The sequence below is a fragment of the Aotus nancymaae genome, unplaced genomic scaffold (genome assembly GCF_030222135.1).
Source record: "Aotus nancymaae isolate 86718 unplaced genomic scaffold, 86718_ANA_hifiasm-v0.15.2.pri h1tg000053l, whole genome shotgun sequence".
NCBI lineage: Eukaryota > Metazoa > Chordata > Mammalia > Primates > Aotidae > Aotus > Aotus nancymaae.
The window spans coordinates 9,640,019-9,662,501 of NW_026988467.1; the positions used below are offsets into that span (position 1 = coordinate 9,640,019).

The 22,483-nt window shown below is 43.8% G+C and overlaps 2 protein-coding genes across 8 annotated transcripts in view; one reads left to right on the forward strand and one right to left on the reverse strand.

Annotated features, from left to right (window-relative positions):
• The window catches only part of VPS13D (vacuolar protein sorting 13 homolog D), a 286,887-nt gene that overhangs the window by 231,925 nt on the left and 32,479 nt on the right, over window positions 1-22,483 (forward strand). The gene's annotated exons all lie outside the window — the stretch shown is intronic.
• LOC105731771 (protein S100-A10-like) lies at window positions 13,718-14,047 on the reverse strand. Its single transcript, XM_012473655.2, has one exon. The coding sequence runs from the start codon at window positions 14,045-14,047 to the stop codon at window positions 13,718-13,720; it is 330 nt and encodes a 109-aa protein (XP_012329078.1).

Consider the following 22,483-nt stretch of genomic DNA (forward strand, 5'->3'; position numbering starts at 1 on the left):
TTTAGACAACAGGGACTAACAAATGATTTGAAGGGATTAGAAGTGAGATTCTGACCGGGGGTTGACCTGAGCCCAGGGACCAAGCCAGGAATAGAACCCAAGAGTCCAAGAGTTCTGCCTCTCAGCCTGCAATTGGAATGAGAGTTTCTGCTTCCTTTGTAATATTTCATCCAAGTAAAGGCTTAGATCTTAGCATCTATGTTTTAAAAGACCCAAATTTTAAGCAGATGATAGGAAAGTAAGCCATAAAACTGTGAAAGAGTACTCCTTCCAGTAATCCATCTGAAAAGTGGCCTTACAGGAAATATTGGCTCCTTTTTTGTGTTTATTTGAACATGATTTTATTTATAGGGAACCCCCCTCCTTATGTTCTTTTAGATTAAAATACTTCCAAGTTCCTCTCCTCGGAGTGTGCCGGCATTCCAAAACGACAGCCACCTAACTTTCCTCTGAAATTTCCAGGCAACCCAATAGTTCTCGGGAAGGCAGGTGGGGGTGGGGAGAGAAGAGGGCGGAGGACTGCAGAGCCTTTGGCCTCAGCATGAGTGTTGTGGACCAATATCCCCCGCTGCATTTGTTCACTATACAAGTATGTGTGGTTTGGAACTGAAATAAGAAACCTTTTCCAAGGCAACGTTCTGCTGGCTCAGGTTGCATCTTCTGGCCTACGTGTATAGGGCCAGATTTGTCTGTTCCCAAGTAAAGTTTATGAAAATGGCACAGTTGCAGCCACACTTGAGGTGCCACTGAAGCCATGTGAAGAGCCCACTACCCTTCAAACAGACCAGGCCCAAGCAGGGTGCCAAGCTATGTGAGAGTCCCCAGTCTACTGCATAAATGTGGTGGCATCTGATGGTAGTATTTGAAAAGACACTTCAGTAGAAAGTTGCAGAGACCCAGGAGCGGCCATTTCACAAAAGAAGGCAAAAATTCCTTTGAAAAGAGAGGAATGGCCGGGCACAGTGGCTCACGCCTGTAATCCCAACACTTTAGGAGGCCGAGGCGGGAGGATCATGAGGTCAGGAGTTCAAGACCAGCCTGGCCAGCATGGTGAAACCCTGTCTCTACTAAAAATACAAAAAATTAGCTGGGCGTGGTGGCATGTGCCTGTAATCCCAGCTACTCAGGAGGCTGAGGCAGGAGAATAGCTTGAACCTGGGAGGCAGAGGTTGCAGTGAGCCGAGATGGCGCCACTGCACTCCAGCCTGGGTGACGGGATGAGGCTCTGTCTCAGAAAAAAAGAAAGAAAAGAAAAGAAAGGAATGTATGCCTCTGCACCATGTATTTGCTTGTTTGTTTCTCCAAATACCATCTGTTGCAGACTATGGGGTGCATGACATTTTAGGGAAGTAGCTGATGAAGATTTATGAAGCTGGGCCCTGAGGTTTCCTCTAAAATATTTCTTCACCTTTTAAGTCAAGACCCAAAAGCGGGGAGAGAAGTAGAAGCTGGCAGAACTTGAAATATTTAAACTAATTTAGCAAAGCTCAGGAGTGTTGGAGCTTATCTTGTTATTTAAGTTAGATAAGGAGGAAGGGGAATTTGAAGGATAATGATAGATCAGTGTTTAAGAATATAGCCATCAGGACTGATAATGTTCTGGAATCCCAGGACCCTTGTATTGTGCACGTAGAAGTAAATTCCATTTGCTCTGAGAGCTATTGAAAAGAAACTTTTTGGTTGATTTCACAGAAAAGATTTATGGTGGGCATATTTGACTTTTTCAGTAAAAACACTCCCAAAGCACCACCCAAAATCTGTTAAGACACTTCTTGTGAATGACCTCTTAGATGTGAAATGGAAATGGGTTTTCTTAAGGAAAGGCTCCTTTTGTTAATAGTGTTCATGCCTTACTCATGACTTTCCAGGATAAAACACTAAGACCCTCTTGGGTCACCGGAGCCTGAATGTGTCAGGTTGGACAAGTCAGCAAAAAGTCTGCAAAGAGAACTTAGGAAATGCTTTCATTAACTTTTTCATCACAGTTGGATAATACTGCATCTAATTACTCTGCTCTGAAAGCAGGCGTATCTTATACTTGTTATTACACATAGCACATCAAGCAGAATTGGCTTGAAATGAGCCTTTAGTGAACTCCTAAAGGTAAAAATTGAGTAAAGATTCAAATGTTTATTAGGATATACCAGTGGTTTTTTTTCCACTAATATTCCATTCAAGGCAGGAGAGTAGGCTGATATCCCATGTATCTGGGAGTAGAGCAGGTCCAATATTTCAGAGTTCCTCTTCCTTAAAACTGTACATGGTTTTATATTTTATTCCATGTTTAGCTTAATAAGAAAATATCTTTAATTGCTACCCAGTAAAATTAACATTTCAGAAAGATCTAACATGTCATCCTGTGGCTACTGCGTCATGCTCATCTAGGAAGTTCCAGCACGCTTCTTCTAGACGAGCCCTGTATGCTGTAGTAGCATCGATATAGAGACATGTATGTGATAATGGTGAAAAGCTGGAACTTGTTCCTGTTGACCCTAAGGCTCTGGTTCTGATCTTTGGGCATATCTGTCTTGGCTTGGTCACCATCTGCTGCTTGGGACAGCCATTGTGTTAGTTAACATGTCAGTTTCATCATGAAAAAGGAATACACTTCAGTGAAACTGAAAAATTATTGCTATATCCAGCTGAAGGGAAGGGACTGTCAAATCTCTTCTCTGTTGTCCAGTGGATATAGTGGATACAGTGGATGTAGTGACAGCCCCTTTATCTTCTGCTCACCCTTGCTTATATATTTGTGAGATGAGAGCCATATATTCTCACTCTGATCTTGCCAGACCAGGTCTTTCCAGAGAATGCTTGAAGGTAAATGGGTCATTTTCTCATTCCTTCCTCTACGTGAGCAACCCCCGAAGAAGAAACGTTAAGATCTGTGTTGACGACATTGGATGTCTCACTTGGCTCTGAAATTAAGCTGATGAAATTGTAGGATCAGATATTTTATTTTATTTTTATTTTTTTCAAGATGGAGTCTTGCTCTATCGCCCAGGCTGGAGTGCAGTGGTGGGATCTCAGCTCACTACATCCTCTGCCTTGCGAGTTCAAGCAATTCTCCTGCCTCAGCATCCGGAGTAGCTGGGATGACAGGTGCACGCCACCTCGCCTAGCTACTTCTGGTGTAGAGGTGGGGTTCTTGTAGTAGAGATGGGGTTTCATTATGTTGGCCAGGCTGGTCCCAAACTCCTGACCTCAGGATCCGCCCACCTTGGCCTCCCAAGGTGTTGGGATTATAGGTGTGAGCCACTGCACCCAGCCAGGATCAGATATTTTAAAGAAACATCTTAACAGTCCTCATGCCTTATAAGTTAAACTTCCTCTCACAGGAACATAAGCAGAGAAATTGTATTTTCTGAGACAGACTTCTTCCCTCTTGCTGAACTCTAAATACTGTACTCCCCTTTCACTCAAAGACCCCAGACGATGCCATTCTCATTATAACATAACTTACAGAAAGCTCAGGTCTATTGTTGGAAAAAATGCAAAGTGTGTGTGTTCATGCACACACGTGTTTGAGAAAAGCCTTTCCATTTCTGAAATCCCAAGAGTCATTTTTATGCAAGATTATCTGTTAGGAAAAAAAAACACTTTTTTGGTCATGGTACATTATAATCATTTCTAGAAAGGAAAGCATCTAATTTTTGCCATTTTTGGCATGCAGAGATGACTGACTTCATAGAAACCACACAATCCTGCTTCTAAAAGTTCAAAAAAAAAAAATTAACTGAATTTACATCTGAATCAACATCTCTTCAAAGTCCAGTCCTTGTATTTCAACGAGCAGGTCTTTATGCAAAGAAAATGAATGGAAAGTGTAATTACTTTCTGATTTGGGGTAATGCCATTTAAAAATTAAATAATGTAGCCATTATATATCTGTAGTCCCTTCCCTTCTGTGTTCACTGAATTTGTTTTTAAAATTCTAAGGTGACACCTAATATTATATACATAAGATAGACATTTGAGATTTTTGGTTTGAACTTCAAGAAAAATAAAACATATCTATATTTCTTTTTGAGAAAAAATTTGTATTTTGTGCATTAGAGAAGGTTGAAGAGCCATTTATATTTGTGGAATTCCTCTGTAAAGGCATTGGATTTACTTATTTTTAGATTTTCATTACTATCCCATGTCTCTCATGGTTTTCCCTTACAGAATCATCCATCTTTGCCCAAGATAAAATTGTAACAAGAGGACCCAGGTCTGAGTTCATCTCCCCTGCTGCCAGAGAGCTTTAGACTATAAGATAATTCTGAGATACACCGAGGACATATGGACTAGCAGGGACTTAAAGACTCAGTATTATATTACAAATAATGGCTCGTAAGCACTGAGGGAAGGAAAGATAGGTTTTGGTGCTATAATTCATCCGTGGTTTTCTTGCCCTGTTATGTTTACCTGGTACTGTGTTGCCAGACTCCCTCTCAAAGACATTTTCTTGCTAAATTTCTCACTAGCTTGTCAAATGGGGGGAAAGTAAGATTGGCTTAGTAAAGCATTCTGATCACAATATACTCTAAAAGAGGCTGAGCGCAGGTGGCTCAGGCCTGTAATCCCAGCACTTTGGGAGGCTGGGGCAGGTGGATCATTTTAGCTCACAGGTTCAAGGCCAGCCTGGGCAACATAGTGAAACCCTGTCTCTACAAAAAAAAATACAAAAATTAGCCGGATGTGGTGGCCCGTGCCTGTGGTCCCAGCTCCAGAAGCTGAGGCAAGAGAATCGCTTAAGCCTGGGAGGTCAAGGCTGCAGTGAGACAAGATTGTGCCAGTGCACTCCAGCCTGGGTGATGGGAGTGAAACCCTGTCTCAAAAAAAAGAAATTGTTATATTGGGCTTATATAATTCAAATTAAGTTAATAATGTTACTTATCTATATCCTTAGTGGATTCACTTTAATACATAGAGGAAACCAATTTCTGATTAGCAGAGAGAATTTGTACGTACAGGTTCTTTTAGAACAGAGGGTCTCAAAATGTGGTCTGGGGACCCCCTGGGAAACCCCAGATCCATAACCCAAAACCTATTTGTATATATTCATATACTTATATATGAATTTACATATATAACAATTTTTACAATAGTATTCTCAAATGAATGTACAGTGGAGTTTTCCAGAAGCTACACAGTGTGTGATATTGTAGCAGATTGGCTATAGAAACAGATAAGAGAATATAGTGGTTTCCATTTAGCAAAACTTAAGAGATTTGCGAAAATGTGCAGGTGCCACTCTCCCCACTCTCCTCACCTTCTGTGACTCTGCATACACGCTACCAGCCAACAAATGTACCTGGTTAATTTTTTTGACAAGCTATTCTATTTGAAAATATGGTAATTGATAATGCATCATCTTGCTGATGAGTAGCACATACCGACAATGGTGGGCTAATTCAGACTAAACCATAGGAGCTGCTGTAATGTGATGCTTCCCTTTGGCTTCCTGCCAACACTTGTCAGCCCTCCTGGTTTGCTCCTGACTTTTACTGGGTTTCTGGAAGTAACAACTGGAAAGATTTTATCACATATCAGAAAGACCTCTTACAATAATTTACCTAATTTAGTCCTTCACCTTAACCTACCATCCCAATAAATTTTAATTTCAGCAGGATAGTAAGTGTAGAGCAGCTTACTTCCAAGTGCAGGATCTTGTCAAAAGGCTGCTTGGTTGTGTTAGCACTGCCCTGACTCTTGGAGGTACTTGAGAAGGTGTATCTATTTCAGAATTCACTTGCCAAAACCTCAACTTTCTCCCCTAGCAAAGTTGGTGGAGTAGGATAAACCCACAATATTTGGATAAGCTCCTTTGAACTCCCTGTAGAAAGCAGTTTTTATGAGGCAGTTGTTCTGTGTTAACACCAGAGATAACTCCTAGCAGATATCCCCAAACATACTTCAAACATCAATAATGGCAGGGGTGACCCAAACTGTATCATAAAATCCCAGGGACTGCAGGACACTTCAAAGGGGAGACAAAGCAAAACCTCACCTCTCGTTATGAGGAGTATGGGTCACAGGAATCCTGGCTAGAATCCATGGTAACCTCCCTGGGTGATGCCAGGATGGACAGAGGCCAGGGCTCACCGGTTCCCGACACTTTACTGATTGACCCCAGAAGCACAGTTAGAGTGGTAATATCTGGCACCTGCCCACCTCCTGAGGCGTCAGAGGCCAAATTACCACATGTGAAGTGCTTTTCTATCCGTTAGTGAGAAGGTGCAGACCTCAAAGTGTGTTTATATTTTTGTTTGAACTATTGAGGGCCCAGTTAATCCAATTCTGATCTTGTGGTACTCAGATCCATCACTTAGTAAGTGTAGGCAAGTTGACAATAGAAATGTATTAATTAAGTCTTGAGCTCCTACTATATTTCAGGTTTCTTTGTTGTTTTTTTTTTAAGATAGAGTCTCACTCTGTCGCCCAGGCTGGAGTGCAGTGGTACAGTCTCGGCTCACTGCAACCTCTGCCTGCCGGGTTCAGTCAATTCTCCTGCTTCAGCCTCTCGAGTAGCTGGGATTACAAGCACCCACCACCATGCCTGGCTAATTTTTGTATTTTTAGTAGAGACGGGGTTTCGCCATGTTGGCCGGTCTGGTCTTGAACTCCTGACCTCAGGTGATCCACCTGCCCTCAACCTCCCAAAGTGCTAGGATTACAGGTGTGAGCCACCTCGCCTGGCTATTTCAGGCATTTAATATGTATTAAGTACTGGGGATGTTTAAATAATTGAGGACAAACTGCTCTGAAGAGTCACCAAGCTGTTTGGTTTGTGTGTTAATATTCTTAAATCACTCTTACATGTTCATTAAAGTAAGTTTCCTGTAGCTTTATTGAAGTACCCATTTTTTAGTGATTTGACTTACTGTTTATTCTTGAAAACAATAAAATTGCATTTGTGTGTATGGTATGTATTTAAGGGGGTCATTACAGGCATTTTTTTTCCCTCATGACCAGGTCTATCACAACTCTTTGAAAACAAATTGTTATAGTTTTACTAATTGTTGATAAAATTAGTTAATGATTTTTTAGTTTTTTATACCATAGATATATTTAATAAATATTTAGTACCTTCGTGCAATTAATATGAACGGTGTTGGCCAGGAATGGTGGCTCATGCCTGTAATCCCAGGACTTTGGGAGGCTGAGGCAGACAGATCACTTGAGGCCAGGAGTTCGACACTAGCCTAACCAACATGATGAAACCCCATCTCTACTAAAAATACAGAAATTAGCTGGGTATGGTGGTAGGCGCCTGTAATCTCAGCTACTCAGGAGACTGGACATGAGAATCACTTGAACCTGGGAGTCAGAGGTTGCATTGAGCTGAAATTGTGCTACTGTACTCCAGCCTGGGTGACAGAGTAGGACTCTGTCTCCCCCGCTCCCCCAAAAAAAGAACAACAGTGTTTTAAAACTTGAGATTTTTTACCTGAATTATTTTGCTCTGACAAATTTTTTTTATCTTTCAAATTAGATTTTATCAAAGTAGATATGTATTCACTTTTTTAAAGTTGAAGTCTTTCTAAATGTCTAAAAGCAAAAGTCAATAATCGCCTGCCCTACCTTTCCCTGATTCCTGCTCCCTCAGAGGCAAGCACTTTCAACACTTTGGGCTGTTTTTTCAATGTGGAAGTATTTACCTTTATATTTCATAAATAAATAAACTGCCGTTTCTTGACATCATTTCACTTCATGTTGTTGTATATACATGTTCCCTTTCCCCATTTATCAGTATAGTTATATGATCCTTTTTGAATAACTTAGTATTCCGTTTTTACATTACTGTGGCTGTGTAAATAGTATTCCCAGTGAAGCCAGCCACCCAGGTCACTGTGATGATGTTTCCTTTTTACGTTGTGCTTTGTTTTTTTCTCCCTGGAGTTAGTAACTGCTCTTTTGGTATTATTGTCTGCTTCGTTTTCTACATATACATTGTGATTTATTCTCAAATGCTTATTTAGTTTCAACATTTTTTTTTACCCTGGGCTTAGTAACTCGTTTTTCTTTTTTTAAAAAAAAGTTTGTATCTTCCTATTGCTAATTTATGCACACACACTCTTCTGTATGTTTACAAATGCATTGAGTAATTTATTGGTTTCTTTTTTTTTTTTTTTTTTGAGATGGAGTTTCACTCTTGTTACCCAGGCTGGAGTGCAGTGGCATGATCTCGGCTCACCGCAACCTCCGCCTCCTGGGTTCAGGCAATTCTCCTGCCTCATCCTCCTGAGTAGCTGGGATTACAGGCATGCGCCACCATGCCCAGCTAATTTTTTGTATTTTTAGTAGAGACGGGGTTTCACCATGTTGACCAGGATGGTCTCGATCTCTTGACCTCGTGATCCACCCGCCTCAGCCTCCCAAAGTGCTGGGATTACAGGCGTGAGCCACCGCGCCCGACCCGTAATTTATTGGTTTCTAATTAAATTCTCCCTCAGTGCCCTCTGCTCTCATCTGACAAGTTGTTGTCTAGATCTGCTCTAAGCTATTTGTCTATAGGAGTACTGTCCTGAGTTTCTTTCTTCCATTTATTTGTTTTGGTCTTTTTCTTTCATGAATAGAGACAGTCCCCAGATGTCTGGTGATTCTTGACTATCTGTTCTACTCCTCTTTAAAGAGGAGGCACTAAAAAGCCAATTGGGAGCTCTTGGTTTGAGGCTGAGGGGGCCTCACTGTGGAATGATCAAGTGGGGACCTGCTGACTCTGGGCTCCTGTTGAGAGGAGCAAGCTGAACGGGGATGAGAGAGGCGACCTGCAGCTCTAACTGCTTCCCATGCCTCCTTTTAACTAGTCTTCCTGTTTTCACCTCACTCTAGGCCTACCTGTTTCTCCTTTATGCCCCAGGCCTTCAGAGCTGTTTGCTGCCTCCATCTTTCTGAAATGCAGTGGGCACCACCATCCTAATTAGCTTCCTACCTTGTGGCTTCCACCCCCTTAGGCCTACATTTCAGCGCCACGTGTCCATCTGCTTTTCAACTTCTAAAGTATTGTTGGCACCTTCTCTTTATCCTTTTGGATTGGTGCCATTTGTATCCCTTTGCTCTCCCTTTAGAGGGGTACCTGGACTAGATCTGTCACGTTTAATCAGAAGTCCTGTAATTCAGACTTTTTACTCGTTTATGTATCCTTCCTTGGTGTTCTTTCTGCTTTACCTCCAACTAGAGGCTCTGAATTAGTGTGGTTCTGTGAAACCCATATCCGTCCAGCCCTGGTTCTATGTATTATCTCATTTAGTCACCACAGCAGCTTTTGCACAGCGTCTGCTTGGGCAGTCTGTGGCCCTTCCTTCCCTGAAACATTGAGAATACATCTGGTAAGAAGCCGTTGCCAGTCCCAGCCCCTGCTTGGAGTCTGGTATTGCTCTTTAATCTCTCATTCTGTGTGTTGTAAAGAAACAGGTTGTGGAAGGCTCTTGTCAGATCCCAGGAACATGAAAGAAATAGCACACCCTACGGTAGTGACACGGCCCTGTCACCACCCCTCACTGAACCATAAAAGCTTTTCAGAGGGGCCCAGCAGCTGGGGAGCGACTGTACTTAGATCCTGGGTGCTGATGGGTATTTTGTAGTTTCCAAGGGAAGTTGCTGAAAGTTTTTCTTATCTCGACACTCTAAGGGCAAGAGGTCTTTCTTCAAAGAGAAGCGCTTGTTTCAGAAAAAGATGCGGAAAGAACGTACAATCACAGGTTCTTCCCCAGTTCTGAAAAAATAGGAAGGAGCAATGTGACAGTTGGTGTGAAAAGAAACCACGCATTTGCAGAAAGCAAGAAGGGGCTCCGCAGCACTGTTTGGTTCCCACATCTGCAGTGCAGTGGCAAACAGGCCTGCTGGGGAGTCGCATGGCCCTGGGTTTGAGTCGTTGGACTGCTGCTTGGCTGTGGCCTGGAGCAAGTTCTTCCCCTCTTAATCTCTCTGAGATGAGATTCCTTTGAGTCATATGCCTACCTCGGTGGGTGGTTACATGGATTAAATTATATCATGCATGTAAAGCATTCAGTCTGGCATGTGCCATGCAGATAGGGCTCAAGAAATGGTGTTTGGTGTCAATATTCTCCCCCAATTTTGGAATGTTGTGTGAAAGTGAAACAGGGATTGTGTCCACAGCTCTTATGTAAACTCAACCCTGTCCCCAGATTCTTGCTGACCACTTGCTAGAGTGCTAGGACTAGGAGTTCATATGCTTTGCTGGGTTTTTGTTCTTCCCATTCTCTTTCTTCACATAAAATGAACACTTAAACTCAGGCCTCCAAACCCGGTTGAATTGTGGGGTGGAGGGACTCTCCTGGGTTCTGAGCCTTTGTGTATGGGAATCCCACTGGAAAAGGTGTGCAGAGGCCACGAACTTGCTCTGAACCCACTTGTGAAGAGCAGGTGATCCCAAACTATTGTTAGTGTCTGCTGTAAATGATATGCCTCTGGGTTCGAGCAGAGTTCAGCCAAAAGCCCCACATGACATGGAAATCTGTCCTGGAGCCAGGTTTGTCGGGTAAAAGTTATGTAGCGAATGTCTCCAAACATTGGCATCTGTTGTCTGCCGAGACTAGGACAACCGAGAATGATGGAGTGCCTAAGGAAATTAGGATGGGGCATGCGACCCCGAAACAGCTGACAAACTGTTTCGGGCCACCATGGCTCATCCAGCTCTTCTGATAAACAGCTTTAAAAGCATTACGTGCTTTGGAAAGCATCCTTCAAAAATGGTTATATTTTCCAGACGCATGACAGTCCACTGTTCAGTATTATTTAAGGGTATTAAATTGTAGAATCAGATTCCTTTTCAGTGGGGCTCTTGGAACTGTCGAGGGCTAATCTGTCTGACTCCCGCCAGGACAATCTCACAATAGTATTATTATGTAGGTTGGGGTTCCCTATGCCTGTAAAAAAAAAAAAAAAGTTCTGGGCTAAGCGTTTAAGACGAAAAACTATTTCTTTCATTTCTAGCTAAGTATGATGGGCTCTTTAAAACATTGCTTTCATCATGCACCTTTTATTTCATGATTTCTGCATAATGAAAATATGATATAGATAGCTGTGGATTATCGTAACGCCTTGGGCCTTTGAAAATGAACATTCTCTAGATTATAAATGATCTTTTTCTCATTCATTCCAAACTTCATCTTCCCATTTGTCCTACTTCCCGAAATTTAACTGTTGCCTTTTGAGCCTCCTAGGAAATTCTGGGTATCATTTCGGCAAGGGAGGTAGCTCTTGGGGGAACCGCCTTCAGGCCAGGCAATTCATTTGTGACTTGGGCTCTTCTTATAACTTATGATAAGTACAACACAGTGTGGTGACAGATTTTTTAAAACTCTATTAAAGCCTAATATACTAGTGCAGATTTTTCTTAAGTTTTAGAGAGATTCATGGGATTTTATTCTTTTTCCCAAAAGGCAGAGGTAGAGCTGACAAAGTAGCATGGAGCATCATCCTGATGTATTGTGCTGAAGTGGCAGCAGTTCACATTCATTTACTCTGTCACTGTAGGATCAGTTCCTTCTTGACTCAACTCTCTATGATCAAAATAACCTATTGGATGTTCCCTTTGGGTATTTGAAGCAGCTTGGCCCCTTGGCAGGAGAACAGGATTGCAAATCATGAGAACAGAGCCCCGATTCCAGCCCTGACACTACTGTGCTTCGTGACCTTGTGTAGACAGCTTTATATCTCCCCCTCAGGTCATTTTCCCCCATGCAAAAGGGGAGAGGGTCATCCTTGCCCTGGTCATGCCTGCATGGCTGAGGTGAATAACTAGCGGTGTAACTTCCTGGAGGAGTGGCACAGAGGAAGCTCCCTTCCTAGGGCTGGCTCTGCCATCAGGGAGGAAGCTGGATATTAGAACGAAGAAAAAGCCCATGCAGGATATATAACAGCCCAATAATGTATTCTAAAAATAAAAAAGCACTAGGTTAATCTGCAGCTGTAATGTATGTACCTAAAGTATTCTTCAGCAGGTTGTGGCCCTAGTCTAAGCCCCAGCTGGACTTAGCACCATTTTAGTTAGTTACATCTCATCACCACAAGGGACTGAGTCTGTAGCCAAGTTGGCCTTGTCACCACTTCAGCCATCCCTCTGATTTCACCTCTGGGAAAACTACAAAGTGGCCCCAGACATACATAGCAGGCTTGGCCACATGGGTGGAGTGTGTCAGGACAGCATACATAAAATCAAATGTCCAGGGAACCTGTTGTAAATCGACCACTTCCCGCATGCTCAGTCATCGTGGAGGTACTTGAATGTTCAGTTTCTTTTAGTTGATGGCCAAGAAATCAATGTTTAAAAAAAACAAAAAACTTTGACAGAGGCATTTTGTACAAGAATGGTGTGTGGGTGTGAAAAAGTAAATTCCAAAACACATTTCCTTTTAGTTCCCCAGCCCGTATTAGATGAGTACCTCTTAGCCTTGGCCACAGTGCTAGAGTAAATAGCAGTGTCACGTAGCTCATGGAGCAGGCAAACCACAGAACGTACAGGAGAGAAGTGTGCACACCAGCGAGTCTGCTATGGCAGCTCTCTTCATCCTGGCTTCTGCATCTCATTTGTAAGCAACTTGTGTTCCTGCATTTTCAGAGTTTGGCCACTTTGTTTACTTATAATTGCATGTTCCCGGAATATTGCCATAAAAGTGATCCTGGGATAGAAAAAGTCCACAGGAAGCAGGGGCATTGAGTTTATAAGTTCTCAAAGTCTGTCTTGGCCCATAATAAAGTCTCATTCTCAAGGGTAGGTCCAGCTTTCCAAATTTCAATATATCAGAGACTCTTGATGCATCTGGGCTCGTGATGGGCCAAAGTAGGCCTTCAGGAGTCCTCGTGTTACACACTCGATGCCTAATGGAGACTGGATTCATTTATGTGTATGACTGTAACCTGCGTGATAATGTGAGTGCAAGTGCTTTGTAGATTGTCCTGGGAGATGTGAGATGTTATGGCTAAAGACTTAATTGAACCCTGAACATGTATATGAATAAATGGAGACAGATTGACTGGATTACACAATTTTCTTGAAAATGTCCTGAATTAGCATACCTCTCTCTTTCTTGCCTCTTGTTTCCCAGCTTACGTGGTTCTCTGTAACATCACATTTTAAACAAACCAGAACAAATAGTATACAAAAGCATTACCATAGACAAGAGGGATATAGCAAGAGATGGTTTTCTGTGATCCGTGGCACCTCCCATCTACCCCTCCCACCACCAAAAGGGGCTTTAAATTAAGATTTGGAATGGTAAATTCACTTACCATCTCCACACATCAGCATAGTAGACAAGGAAACCTCATGGGGAAAATGTAAGAATATATTTATGGTTTCTATTCAGAAATACATGGCTTACTTTGAATAAGGAAGCATGACTTTTCACCTTCAGATAGAACCAGGGTCTGATTTGAAACAGACCACTGGCTTCCCTAGACCCCACTAAAGAAATCTGCTTCTCCCCAGAATTGGAAAGTCCCTGTGGGCATATAGTTGCTAGTATGGGATTTCTGTTGGTTTTTTTTTTTTTTTTTTTTTTTTCCCCAGAACTAGAAAAGAACTTATTTATTGAAGGCAAGGGGATGCAAACAATACAAAAATCCAAAGCTTGTCTGGCATTTAACTTTTCTTTCTCTTCTCATCAAATGGGAGTTAGATTTTATTTGTACACTTGCTAAGGGTCCTGATCTGCTCATGAAATCCTTATATGGGGGAAGGTGTGGGGAAGATTCCTTAAGTAACTCACCCTTCAGGGCCAGGGGAATTGCTCATTTCTGCCTGGTTCTTTCCCTTCTGCTTCATGTGTACTACAAAACAGTCATTGCATGCAATGGTGAGGCCCGCAATTAGGGAAAAGCAGCTCTGGAAGCCCACTTTGCCGTCTCTGCACTGGTCCAGGTCCTTCATTATTTTGTCCATGGCCAGAGGGTCTTTTTGCTTTTCCAAAAATCCAGGGAACTCCTTTTCCATGAGTACTCTCAGGTCCTCCAATGTTAAGTAGCCTTTATCCCCAGCAAATTTGTGAAATGTAAACATCATGGTTTCCATGGCATGTTCCATTTGAGATGGCATTTTGGTGTGGTCTGTTGAAGCCTTGACCAAGGCGCAGCGGACGCTGGGCTAGCTAGACATGGGGCGGCGAAGCCTTCTGTTTTTATTTTTAACAAGCTTGGGCCTGACTCTTAGTATTGTATCAAGATGAGTGAAGCCAAAACTGGCCAGAAAAACATGTATCAAGTCAGCAGTGGCTCACCCCTCAGAGGCCATTTTTCCCACCTGCTCCTCTTATTATATCTTTGGTTTTGGTTTTGTTGTTGTTTTCTCTATTTTCCTCCTGCTCTTTCTTTCTCTATTTTGCTTGGGCCTTCATTAGAAGAGTTCTGGTAATCATTTCAGACTTCCAAAATTCAACCCAGTAGCCTCATTTTACAGGTGGACCTACTGAGATACACAGCAGTCCTATGTGACAAACCATAGACTCACAGTTAATCACTTTTAGAGCCTGGCTTCACCTCCGGGCTGAGCTGCCTTTCCAGCCCTCCAGTGGCATCCTCTGTAGTGAGCTGTAAATGTGCCACTCTAGAACATTCCAGGAGAGCTCTCCTCTTGGGCTAAACCAAACTAAAATGAAGTCCTGCCCATGTGAGCTGCTTGTTTGACATTTTGGATGCTAATCAGAATATTAATGAGAACACATGGATAGATTCAGTGGTCTAATGCTTAGGACCTTCTCCTGTCTGATTCCATAAGACCAAATCCCCTATAAACACCTCCCTCCTGTGCATACACACACATACATTCACATACAGTACTCCTGTGTCCCTCCCTTATAGCCAGAGGCCAAAAAAGTAAGTTTTGTGTGTGTGTGTGTGTGTTTCTTTTCCGTATTAAAAATAAGACCAGCTAGTAGCCAGGGTTGGTATCCCGTCTCCTATGGAACCTGGGAGGACTAGCAGATGGTTCTAGAAATCTGTCTCCTTTTAGTGTGGTTGTATTAAGGGCAAACTTGCCTCCCATGGCACCCCAGAAAATCCATGAGTTCAAGTGGGGGTGTGCTGTAGGAGGACTCAGCAGCTGTTTTATGGAAGATTCGTCAGGGATCAGACTGAAGATTTTGCTTTTGTGAGAACAAAGTGAAATGTGACATTCAGGAGCAGCTCGGGGCCTATATATAGGGGCCCAGGGCCTGCTGGGATGGGGTTTTACACTTGGGCTGTCCTTTTGCCCTTCCACTGAACTCTCTTCACTTCAGTCATGAGCAAACAGTCAGTGCCTGAACTAACAACCCTGTAGTCCTCCGAAGCACGGCTCGCTTACAGTACCGAACAAAGGGAGGGAGGGCCGCGTGGGCCGGCCCAGGCCAAGGAATGCGGCTTCAGGGTTCTGCTCCATAAATTTAACCAGCACGACGAAAAGGAGATAATATGAGCCTTCGTGATGATCTGAAAGGGGGAGGTTCTGTGTCCCATTGATTGCGGTCTGGCCCAGTGCCAGGCCCAAGCCTGACCGACAGTTGAACCATATCGTTAAGGCGTGTAATACAGCTCGAGTCTTGTACTGCCGCCAATGAGTGCATATCCACAGGGCAAAAGTTTATAAAGAGTCGAGGCTGTCCTGTTTAACCCTCTCACACTGCATGTAATAGACCCAGCTGCCATTCAGAACTTGCCCATCTGAGGTCATAAAGGAAAGCCTGCACGTTTCTTCAAACAGCTTTTCAGGACTGGGGAGAGGGAAGGAACGCTGTCTAGAGAAGGTCAAGGCACGGTGATGTTTCTCTCTGGAGAAGCAAAGCAGTCTGCCTCCCTCCCCCAAGCCAGAAACGGGACACCCTAGTGCTTTCTTCAGAGTAGCTCTCTGTTTGCAGTATAATGTTGCTGGAGGAAATGGGGCTGACACCACAGGAAACCTGCCCGTCTCCAAGGAGGCCGCACCGGTGGCAGAGGTGGGTCGGATGCCGGCCACGGAACGCTCTTGTCAAGCTCGGGATGATGCCATTTTCCTTCCCCATCACCTCGAAAGCTGTTAATAGCCTTGCTTGTTGGCCTTCTACAGCTAAACCCAGGTGCTAAAACAGAGTGAGTGGAAGGCCGCCCCACAGGGTGACCTGTGAGCCTAGAGTTCTCACTGTCCGAGGCCAGTGGCCCCATGGGAACTCTGTCCCTTCATCAGGGAGGGCATGTGGGAATAGGCACATTGTCACAGCAAGGCCTGGAGTGGCCTGGGTTCTTATGGTGGGCACTGCATTGAGGAAACGGGCAGGCAAACAAGGATTTAGCGTAAGTGTAGTCAGAAAGAGAGGGCTGCCTGTGTTCAGAGGACATAAGGAAGAAAGTGGGTGGAGGGGTAATTTAGTCTTGTCCGTTAGCCGGTCACGTTTTTTGGCCAAACTCGAGACCTGCCCATGCTTTGTCCATGGTGTCCAGGAAGATATCTATGTCTGTCACTTTCAGATTGCTGCTTGTCTGCAATGGACAGTGCTCTTAGGCGGCACCTGCTCGGGATGACAGTGCTGCAGAAATAGATCCAAAACATTGACTAGCTTGCACAGTATCACTGTCATTAGTATTCAGTCCTCACAACCACCCGATGAAGTGGGTGCTATATTTTCCCCATTGTACAGATGGGAAAGTTGAGGCACACGGTCTAAGACCTCAAAGGTAGTAAGAAAGGGAACCAGAATGCGAACCCAGGCCAACTGAACACAGAGTACATGCTCCTAATGTCTGTGCTGCTTCTAGGTCTTCTTTTGGTCCTGTGCATCAAAAGACCTCATGATTTTAATCCAAAGCATCTGACCAAGTATGAGGTCTACTTCCTTTTGATCCTTGGACATGAAGGGTAGGAGTTGAATATCTGCCTATAACCAAGAAGATTTGTGCAAAGGCATTGGTTCACTTGGAGGGAAGGTACTATAAACTTTGGACCTCACAGTGTGAATGAAGGGTATGTATTGAATTCTCTCAGCCCACCAGCTTAACAGAGAGACAGCGTGAGATATATACCATAGCTGGAAAGCTTGGAAGGGCTCATGTTCAGGGGCTTCTTTGGGCCAAACAGCAGTGTGCCTGAGCATGAAGAGACCCTGGCCTTTTAGTGCCAGTGCCTGGAGAACCATGTCACTAAGCTTTGTGCCCAGGAGCTGTGCTGTCCCCAGTCCTCCCCTGTGTACTCCTTCCACTCCCCAGTTGATGAACTACTGCAGCCTTCCAAGTTCAGAATGTGCCAGCTTGTCACAAAATATCAGTGACACTTCTCCACTCCAACCCATCTTTGCTCTGCCATCCAGGCAAAACCATCTTCACCAGGCGGCAACCTGGGAACTCCAGCTGGTACACAGTACAGGAAGCCTCCACAGTAGACTGTCCCAGGAGCATACACTCAGTATGTCATAGCCATCTCCTTTTGGAAGCCAGGGAGAACTTGTTTATTTTGGTGCCACAGATCCTGGACACAAGCTTCCTAGACATAGGAGAAGAGACTAAATGGCTGGCCAACCCAAAAATTGTTGGATTCCATATGCTTCCATGGTCAAAGTGTTTTTAAAAACCTAGAAATTGGCTCTGGTAGTGAGTCCCAGGATGGAGCTAACTTATGATCTGGACTCTATTACGTGATGGCTAATCCTGAAGTTTAGCAGACGTTGGTACTGGCTGACTTTTAATGGAGTACCTATTTGAGGGTTCTCCTCATCATGTATTTAAGGTTAAATTATATAAAGAAATTCTGCTGCTTTTATTTGTGTGTGTGAGAGAGTCAGAGTTTCTCTCTTGTTGCCCAAGCTGGAGTGCAATGGTGCGATCTCGGCTCACTGCAACCTCCGCCTCCAGGGTTCAAGCAACTCTCCTGGGATTACAGGCGCACGCTACCATGCCCGGCTAATTTTTTGTATTTTTAGTAGAAACAGGTTTTCACCATGTTACCCAGGGTAGTCTTGAACTCCTGACCTCGGGTGATCCACCCACCTTGGCCTCCCAAAGTGCTGGGATTACAGGTGTGAGCCACCACGCCCAGCCAGTTCTGCTGCTCTTTTGAAATTTTTTGGTTCTGTTTAACAGTGACTGAAAATGCCATGAGGTAGCCATATGATTGACTAACTGGGATTTGTGGAAATTCTTATCTGCAAAAATCTCAAGACAAAGAGGATACTAACTAGAAGGTTCCCAGTGCTTTACGTAACATGCAGAAGGAAATCTGGTATCAGCCTCTTGGATCTGAGCAATCCTTTGGAAAGGGAGTAATGAAGAGCAGTAACTGAAGATTCATTTCCTGCCTTCTGTGTGACTCACTCTTCTTTGTCAACTTCAAGTGTGCCCCAGGCCCGCTTGCTTCTCTCCACCCCAAGGAACGTGGTCTTTGGAAGACACTCCACCACCTTCTCTATCTGCCTTTTGCCCCCAGGTCCAGAAGGAGAAACAAACCCTCAATTGGAGGAAAGTCTAGAAGAACACAGGCTTTTTGTTACTGGTGAAGCATGATAGGAAGTGGTGCTGTTGCCTCTGCACAGGCTGACTGCTGACTGCACCTGCTTTTCCCAGAGGCATGATGAGGCTCAGGCAAGGTCCTGGTGCCTGCTGCTGACCGGTTCGTCCTGCCTGCAAGTCTGCATCCCAGTGCCCAATGGGGCCAAGTAGAAAAGGCACACAGTGGAGTATGAGCCATGGCTGTCACCAGATGGGTCTTTCCCCACCATGTCCAACCCCTCCCCCAACCTAAAAGGGTCTAGCCTCTTTCCCCACTGGCTTCCAACAAGTTCTAACACATTTTGTGTACACGTTGATTTCCAGGCCTGTAGAGGCAAGCCCTGCAGTCCAGGAGCTCAAATGGATTCAGTCTTGTTGGTTCTTGTTTCCTAGGACAAGTGCTCTGAAGGTTTGGTGTCAACTCTGACCCAAGGGGTATATCTGATTTTTATGAAGGCCCAGAAATGCACCTGAGGTGACCCCAAGTCCTTCTCTTTCATTGTTTGATTTCCCACCACCTGGATCATTAATTCTGCTTTCAAGGGGGGTGGGGAAAGGAGAACATTTCAAAGCAAAGTCGATTTGGTCTCTGAACCAGCTTGTCTTCTAGGCTGTACTTCACCCTGATGAGAATCAGAAAGGACAGTCTGTAAACCCCTTCACTCTAGTGGCTCTGCAGCTGGGGAGCCTCAAAACCAGTTCCAGATGTTCTCTCTCTCTCTATTGGCTGGAAGAGAATTTCAGGCAAGCAGGGAGGCAGAGGGCTTTTGCTTTGGCCCATTCATTGAGCACCACTACCTGCAAATTGTGTCTTGCCTTATGGCACTTAAGGGAGAGTGCTGAGCACCTGGGTCCATTTGGGTCTGGCCAGCTCTTCCTGCTCCTCAGTTAGAGCATGCTGCTGCAAGCTGGCTGGTTACTGCAAGCAAGAGAAGCCCACCCTCCTGCTGTTCAGGGTCAGAAAGCAAAACCATGCAGGAGACCATGTAAGTCAGGCAGTCTAGGAAGAAGTCCTGCAGATGACCCTTGGGTTAACAAAGCAACATTCACGGCCCTCTTCACTACCAGCTAGGATAGTACAGGGCTTTGCCTCCCAGTCTTGGGAGAAGAGGCATAGATAGTAATGGTCAACTCATGGCCCTTTACTCTTGAGAAACTCTACCCAGCCTCCTCTTATCCAGAAGAAAACCATTCCTGACTAAGCCTGGCCATTCTGATGCCTTCCTTCCTAGTCTGCACCCAGCCCGTGCTGTATGCAATATATGATGATAGAGATTTGTACTCTTCATGGTTTGATTTTAAATGCACATTTAGACATTTTGGCGTTTGTGCGTGACTGCTCTCTGAATCATCTTTTTAAAAAAATAGTTTGATTGTGAAAGTTTTAAAATGTACAAATGTAACCTGTTCTGAAAATACATACAATATATGAGCTCTTAGAGTGTGTGGACACTGCTCCAGAGACCTTGCATGAAGTATCTCTTTAATCTTTACAAAACGAATGTGATGGATACTGTTATTCCCACTTCAAAGAAGAAAATAAAAAGGACTCACTCTCCCTGGGCATTGACAAGCACTAAAAGATAATAATGGTGACCATACCAGACATCTCTATGCATACATATGTATATATACACAAGTGTGTACATATATATGATTCGACATGAATGGGAGCACATATGCTGATGTCTAATCTTTTTCATTCTACAGAGGCTCTAGAACATCTTTCCATTTCAAAAATCATTTTTAACATTTCATATAATATATTACAAATATACCATAAAGTACTTAACTGTCCCCCATTGATGGATGTTTGTAATTTTTGCTATTATAAGCATCCTTTACATATATCCCATCATACTTGTATAATTCTGTTCTTAGGCTAAAGTCCTAAAAATATGATTGCTGGATTTAAGGATATGTATATTTTCTGCTTTGAAACACATTGTAAATTCCCTTCTAGGGAGTGGAAACAATTTGTACTCCTACCCACAGTGTGTGAGAGGTCTTACTTCTCCAACCGCGTACCAGCTCTGACTATTCATTCATTCAGAATTCAGTCAAGAATTTTATGAAGTAGCTGCAGTGTGCCAGATACTATACTCAGAACCAGACATTGTTCCTCTTTTAAGTCTTTGCCAATCTGAAAGAGTGAGTATCTGTGTTACTATTTGGATTTCTTTGATAATTAGAAGCATTGAAACATCTTTTCGTATTTCAGTTGGCCATTTAGATTTCTTCTTTTGTGAATTACATCACATATTCTTTGCTTCAGTCCTTTTTAAACCCGTTAAGGTCAGAGTTTGTCTTTTTGGTGTGTGTTTTTTAAAAATTCTTATCAATTGTTGGTCTAACCCTTCCAACAATTGTCTGTTTATCATCCATGTAAGTACATGTCTTAGCCAGTTTGTCATCCATGTAAGTACATGTCTTTCTTCCAGGTATTGATGAAGTCTATATCAGTCTCTTGGTGAATTCCGTTCCTGTAAGCTAGAATCTGCGTCATAACTTTATGAAAGACCATCACTGTGCCTACAGTTCTTTAGGAATTGCTTTAGCAATAAGAATGAGGCATCAGCCAGATGTTTTTGGATTATATGTGGCGTGGCCTATTAAATGGCTTTTAACTTTGTTTCCTCCTATTTCTCAGTGTTTCTTTCCACCAGTTCCTATTGTAAAACGTGACCAATTAGTACTGATGCCATACATCCTTGTATTAGTAAAAGTCCTGCTGTGCCTTGAGGTAGGACCCTGCTTGGGCCAGACTTTCCCAGGAAGCCTGTCCTGCCCTCTGTAGCATAGAATGCCAGACCTCCCTAGCACTCCCACTTACCTCCTTCACTCTTTCATTATTGATACATGGGCTAGGTTTCCTACAGAGTCATTTCAAGGATGTAGATCTTATCCTCCCAATTGGATTGTGAGTTTGTTGTTATTGCCTTTTTTGGTATTCCTCAAGGATGTCCAGATGCCTCACATAGTAATGGACTCAGAGTACATATTAAAGTGGTTTTCATCAAAATCACACCATTCAGTAAGTTTACTGAGTCCAAGAGAATCTTTCTGAGTCCAGAAAGACCTAAGATCTAGTTTGGCTTTGCTAAGCATAGCTCCCTCATCCATAAGATGAAATACTAGGAGGTGGATCCAAGATGGCCAAATAGGAACAGCTCTGGAGTACAGTTCCCAGCGAGAACAATGCAGAGGGTGAGTGAACACTGAATTTCCAAACGAGTTATTACTGCCCACAGACCAGGAGATTCCCAGGCTGAAAAGTGCCACGAGTTTCCAGCACAGCTGTTCAGCCAGCACAGCGGGTCTCTGCACAAAAACACACAAATCTGGGTCGCCATTTCAACTGGCGCCTGGAACACCTGGGAGACAGAGCCGCCCATTCAACTGAAGAAAAGGGGGCTGAAACAGGGAGCCAGGTGATCTGGTTCAGCGGGTCCCGCCCCCGCAAAGACCAGCAATCTGAAATGCTCTGGATTGAGAGTTTTGTGGCAAGCGCAGCTGGACCCAGGACGGTCCAGCTCTGTTGGGGTGTCCACCACTACCGAGGGTAGTCCGCTATTACCTAGGCAGTCCGCCATTACTGAGGCAGACTGTCATTACCAAGGCAGTTCTAACTATACCTCTATAAACAAAACCTCAAGGAAGTTCACACAGCAGCTGGGCAGAGCCCATGGCAGCTCAGCAATGCGTCTGCTGGCAGATTGTGACTAGGCTACCTCCTTGCTGGGCAGAGCAGCTCTGAAAAAAGGCAGCAGCATGTCAGGAACTTAAAAATAAAGCCCCACCCTCCCAGGAAAGAGCACCTGGGAAAAAAGGCAGTCATGAGTTCCACTGCAGCAGACTTAAATGTACCTGCCCAGCAACTCTGAACAGAACACAGAACTCACAGCTCAGCACTTGAGCTCCTATAAGGGACAGACTATCTCCTCAAGCAGCTCCCTGACCCGCATAGATCCGAAGAGTTACTTCATAAAGGAGAGCTCAGGCTGACATCTGGCGGGTATCCTTCTGGGATTAAGATAACAGAAGA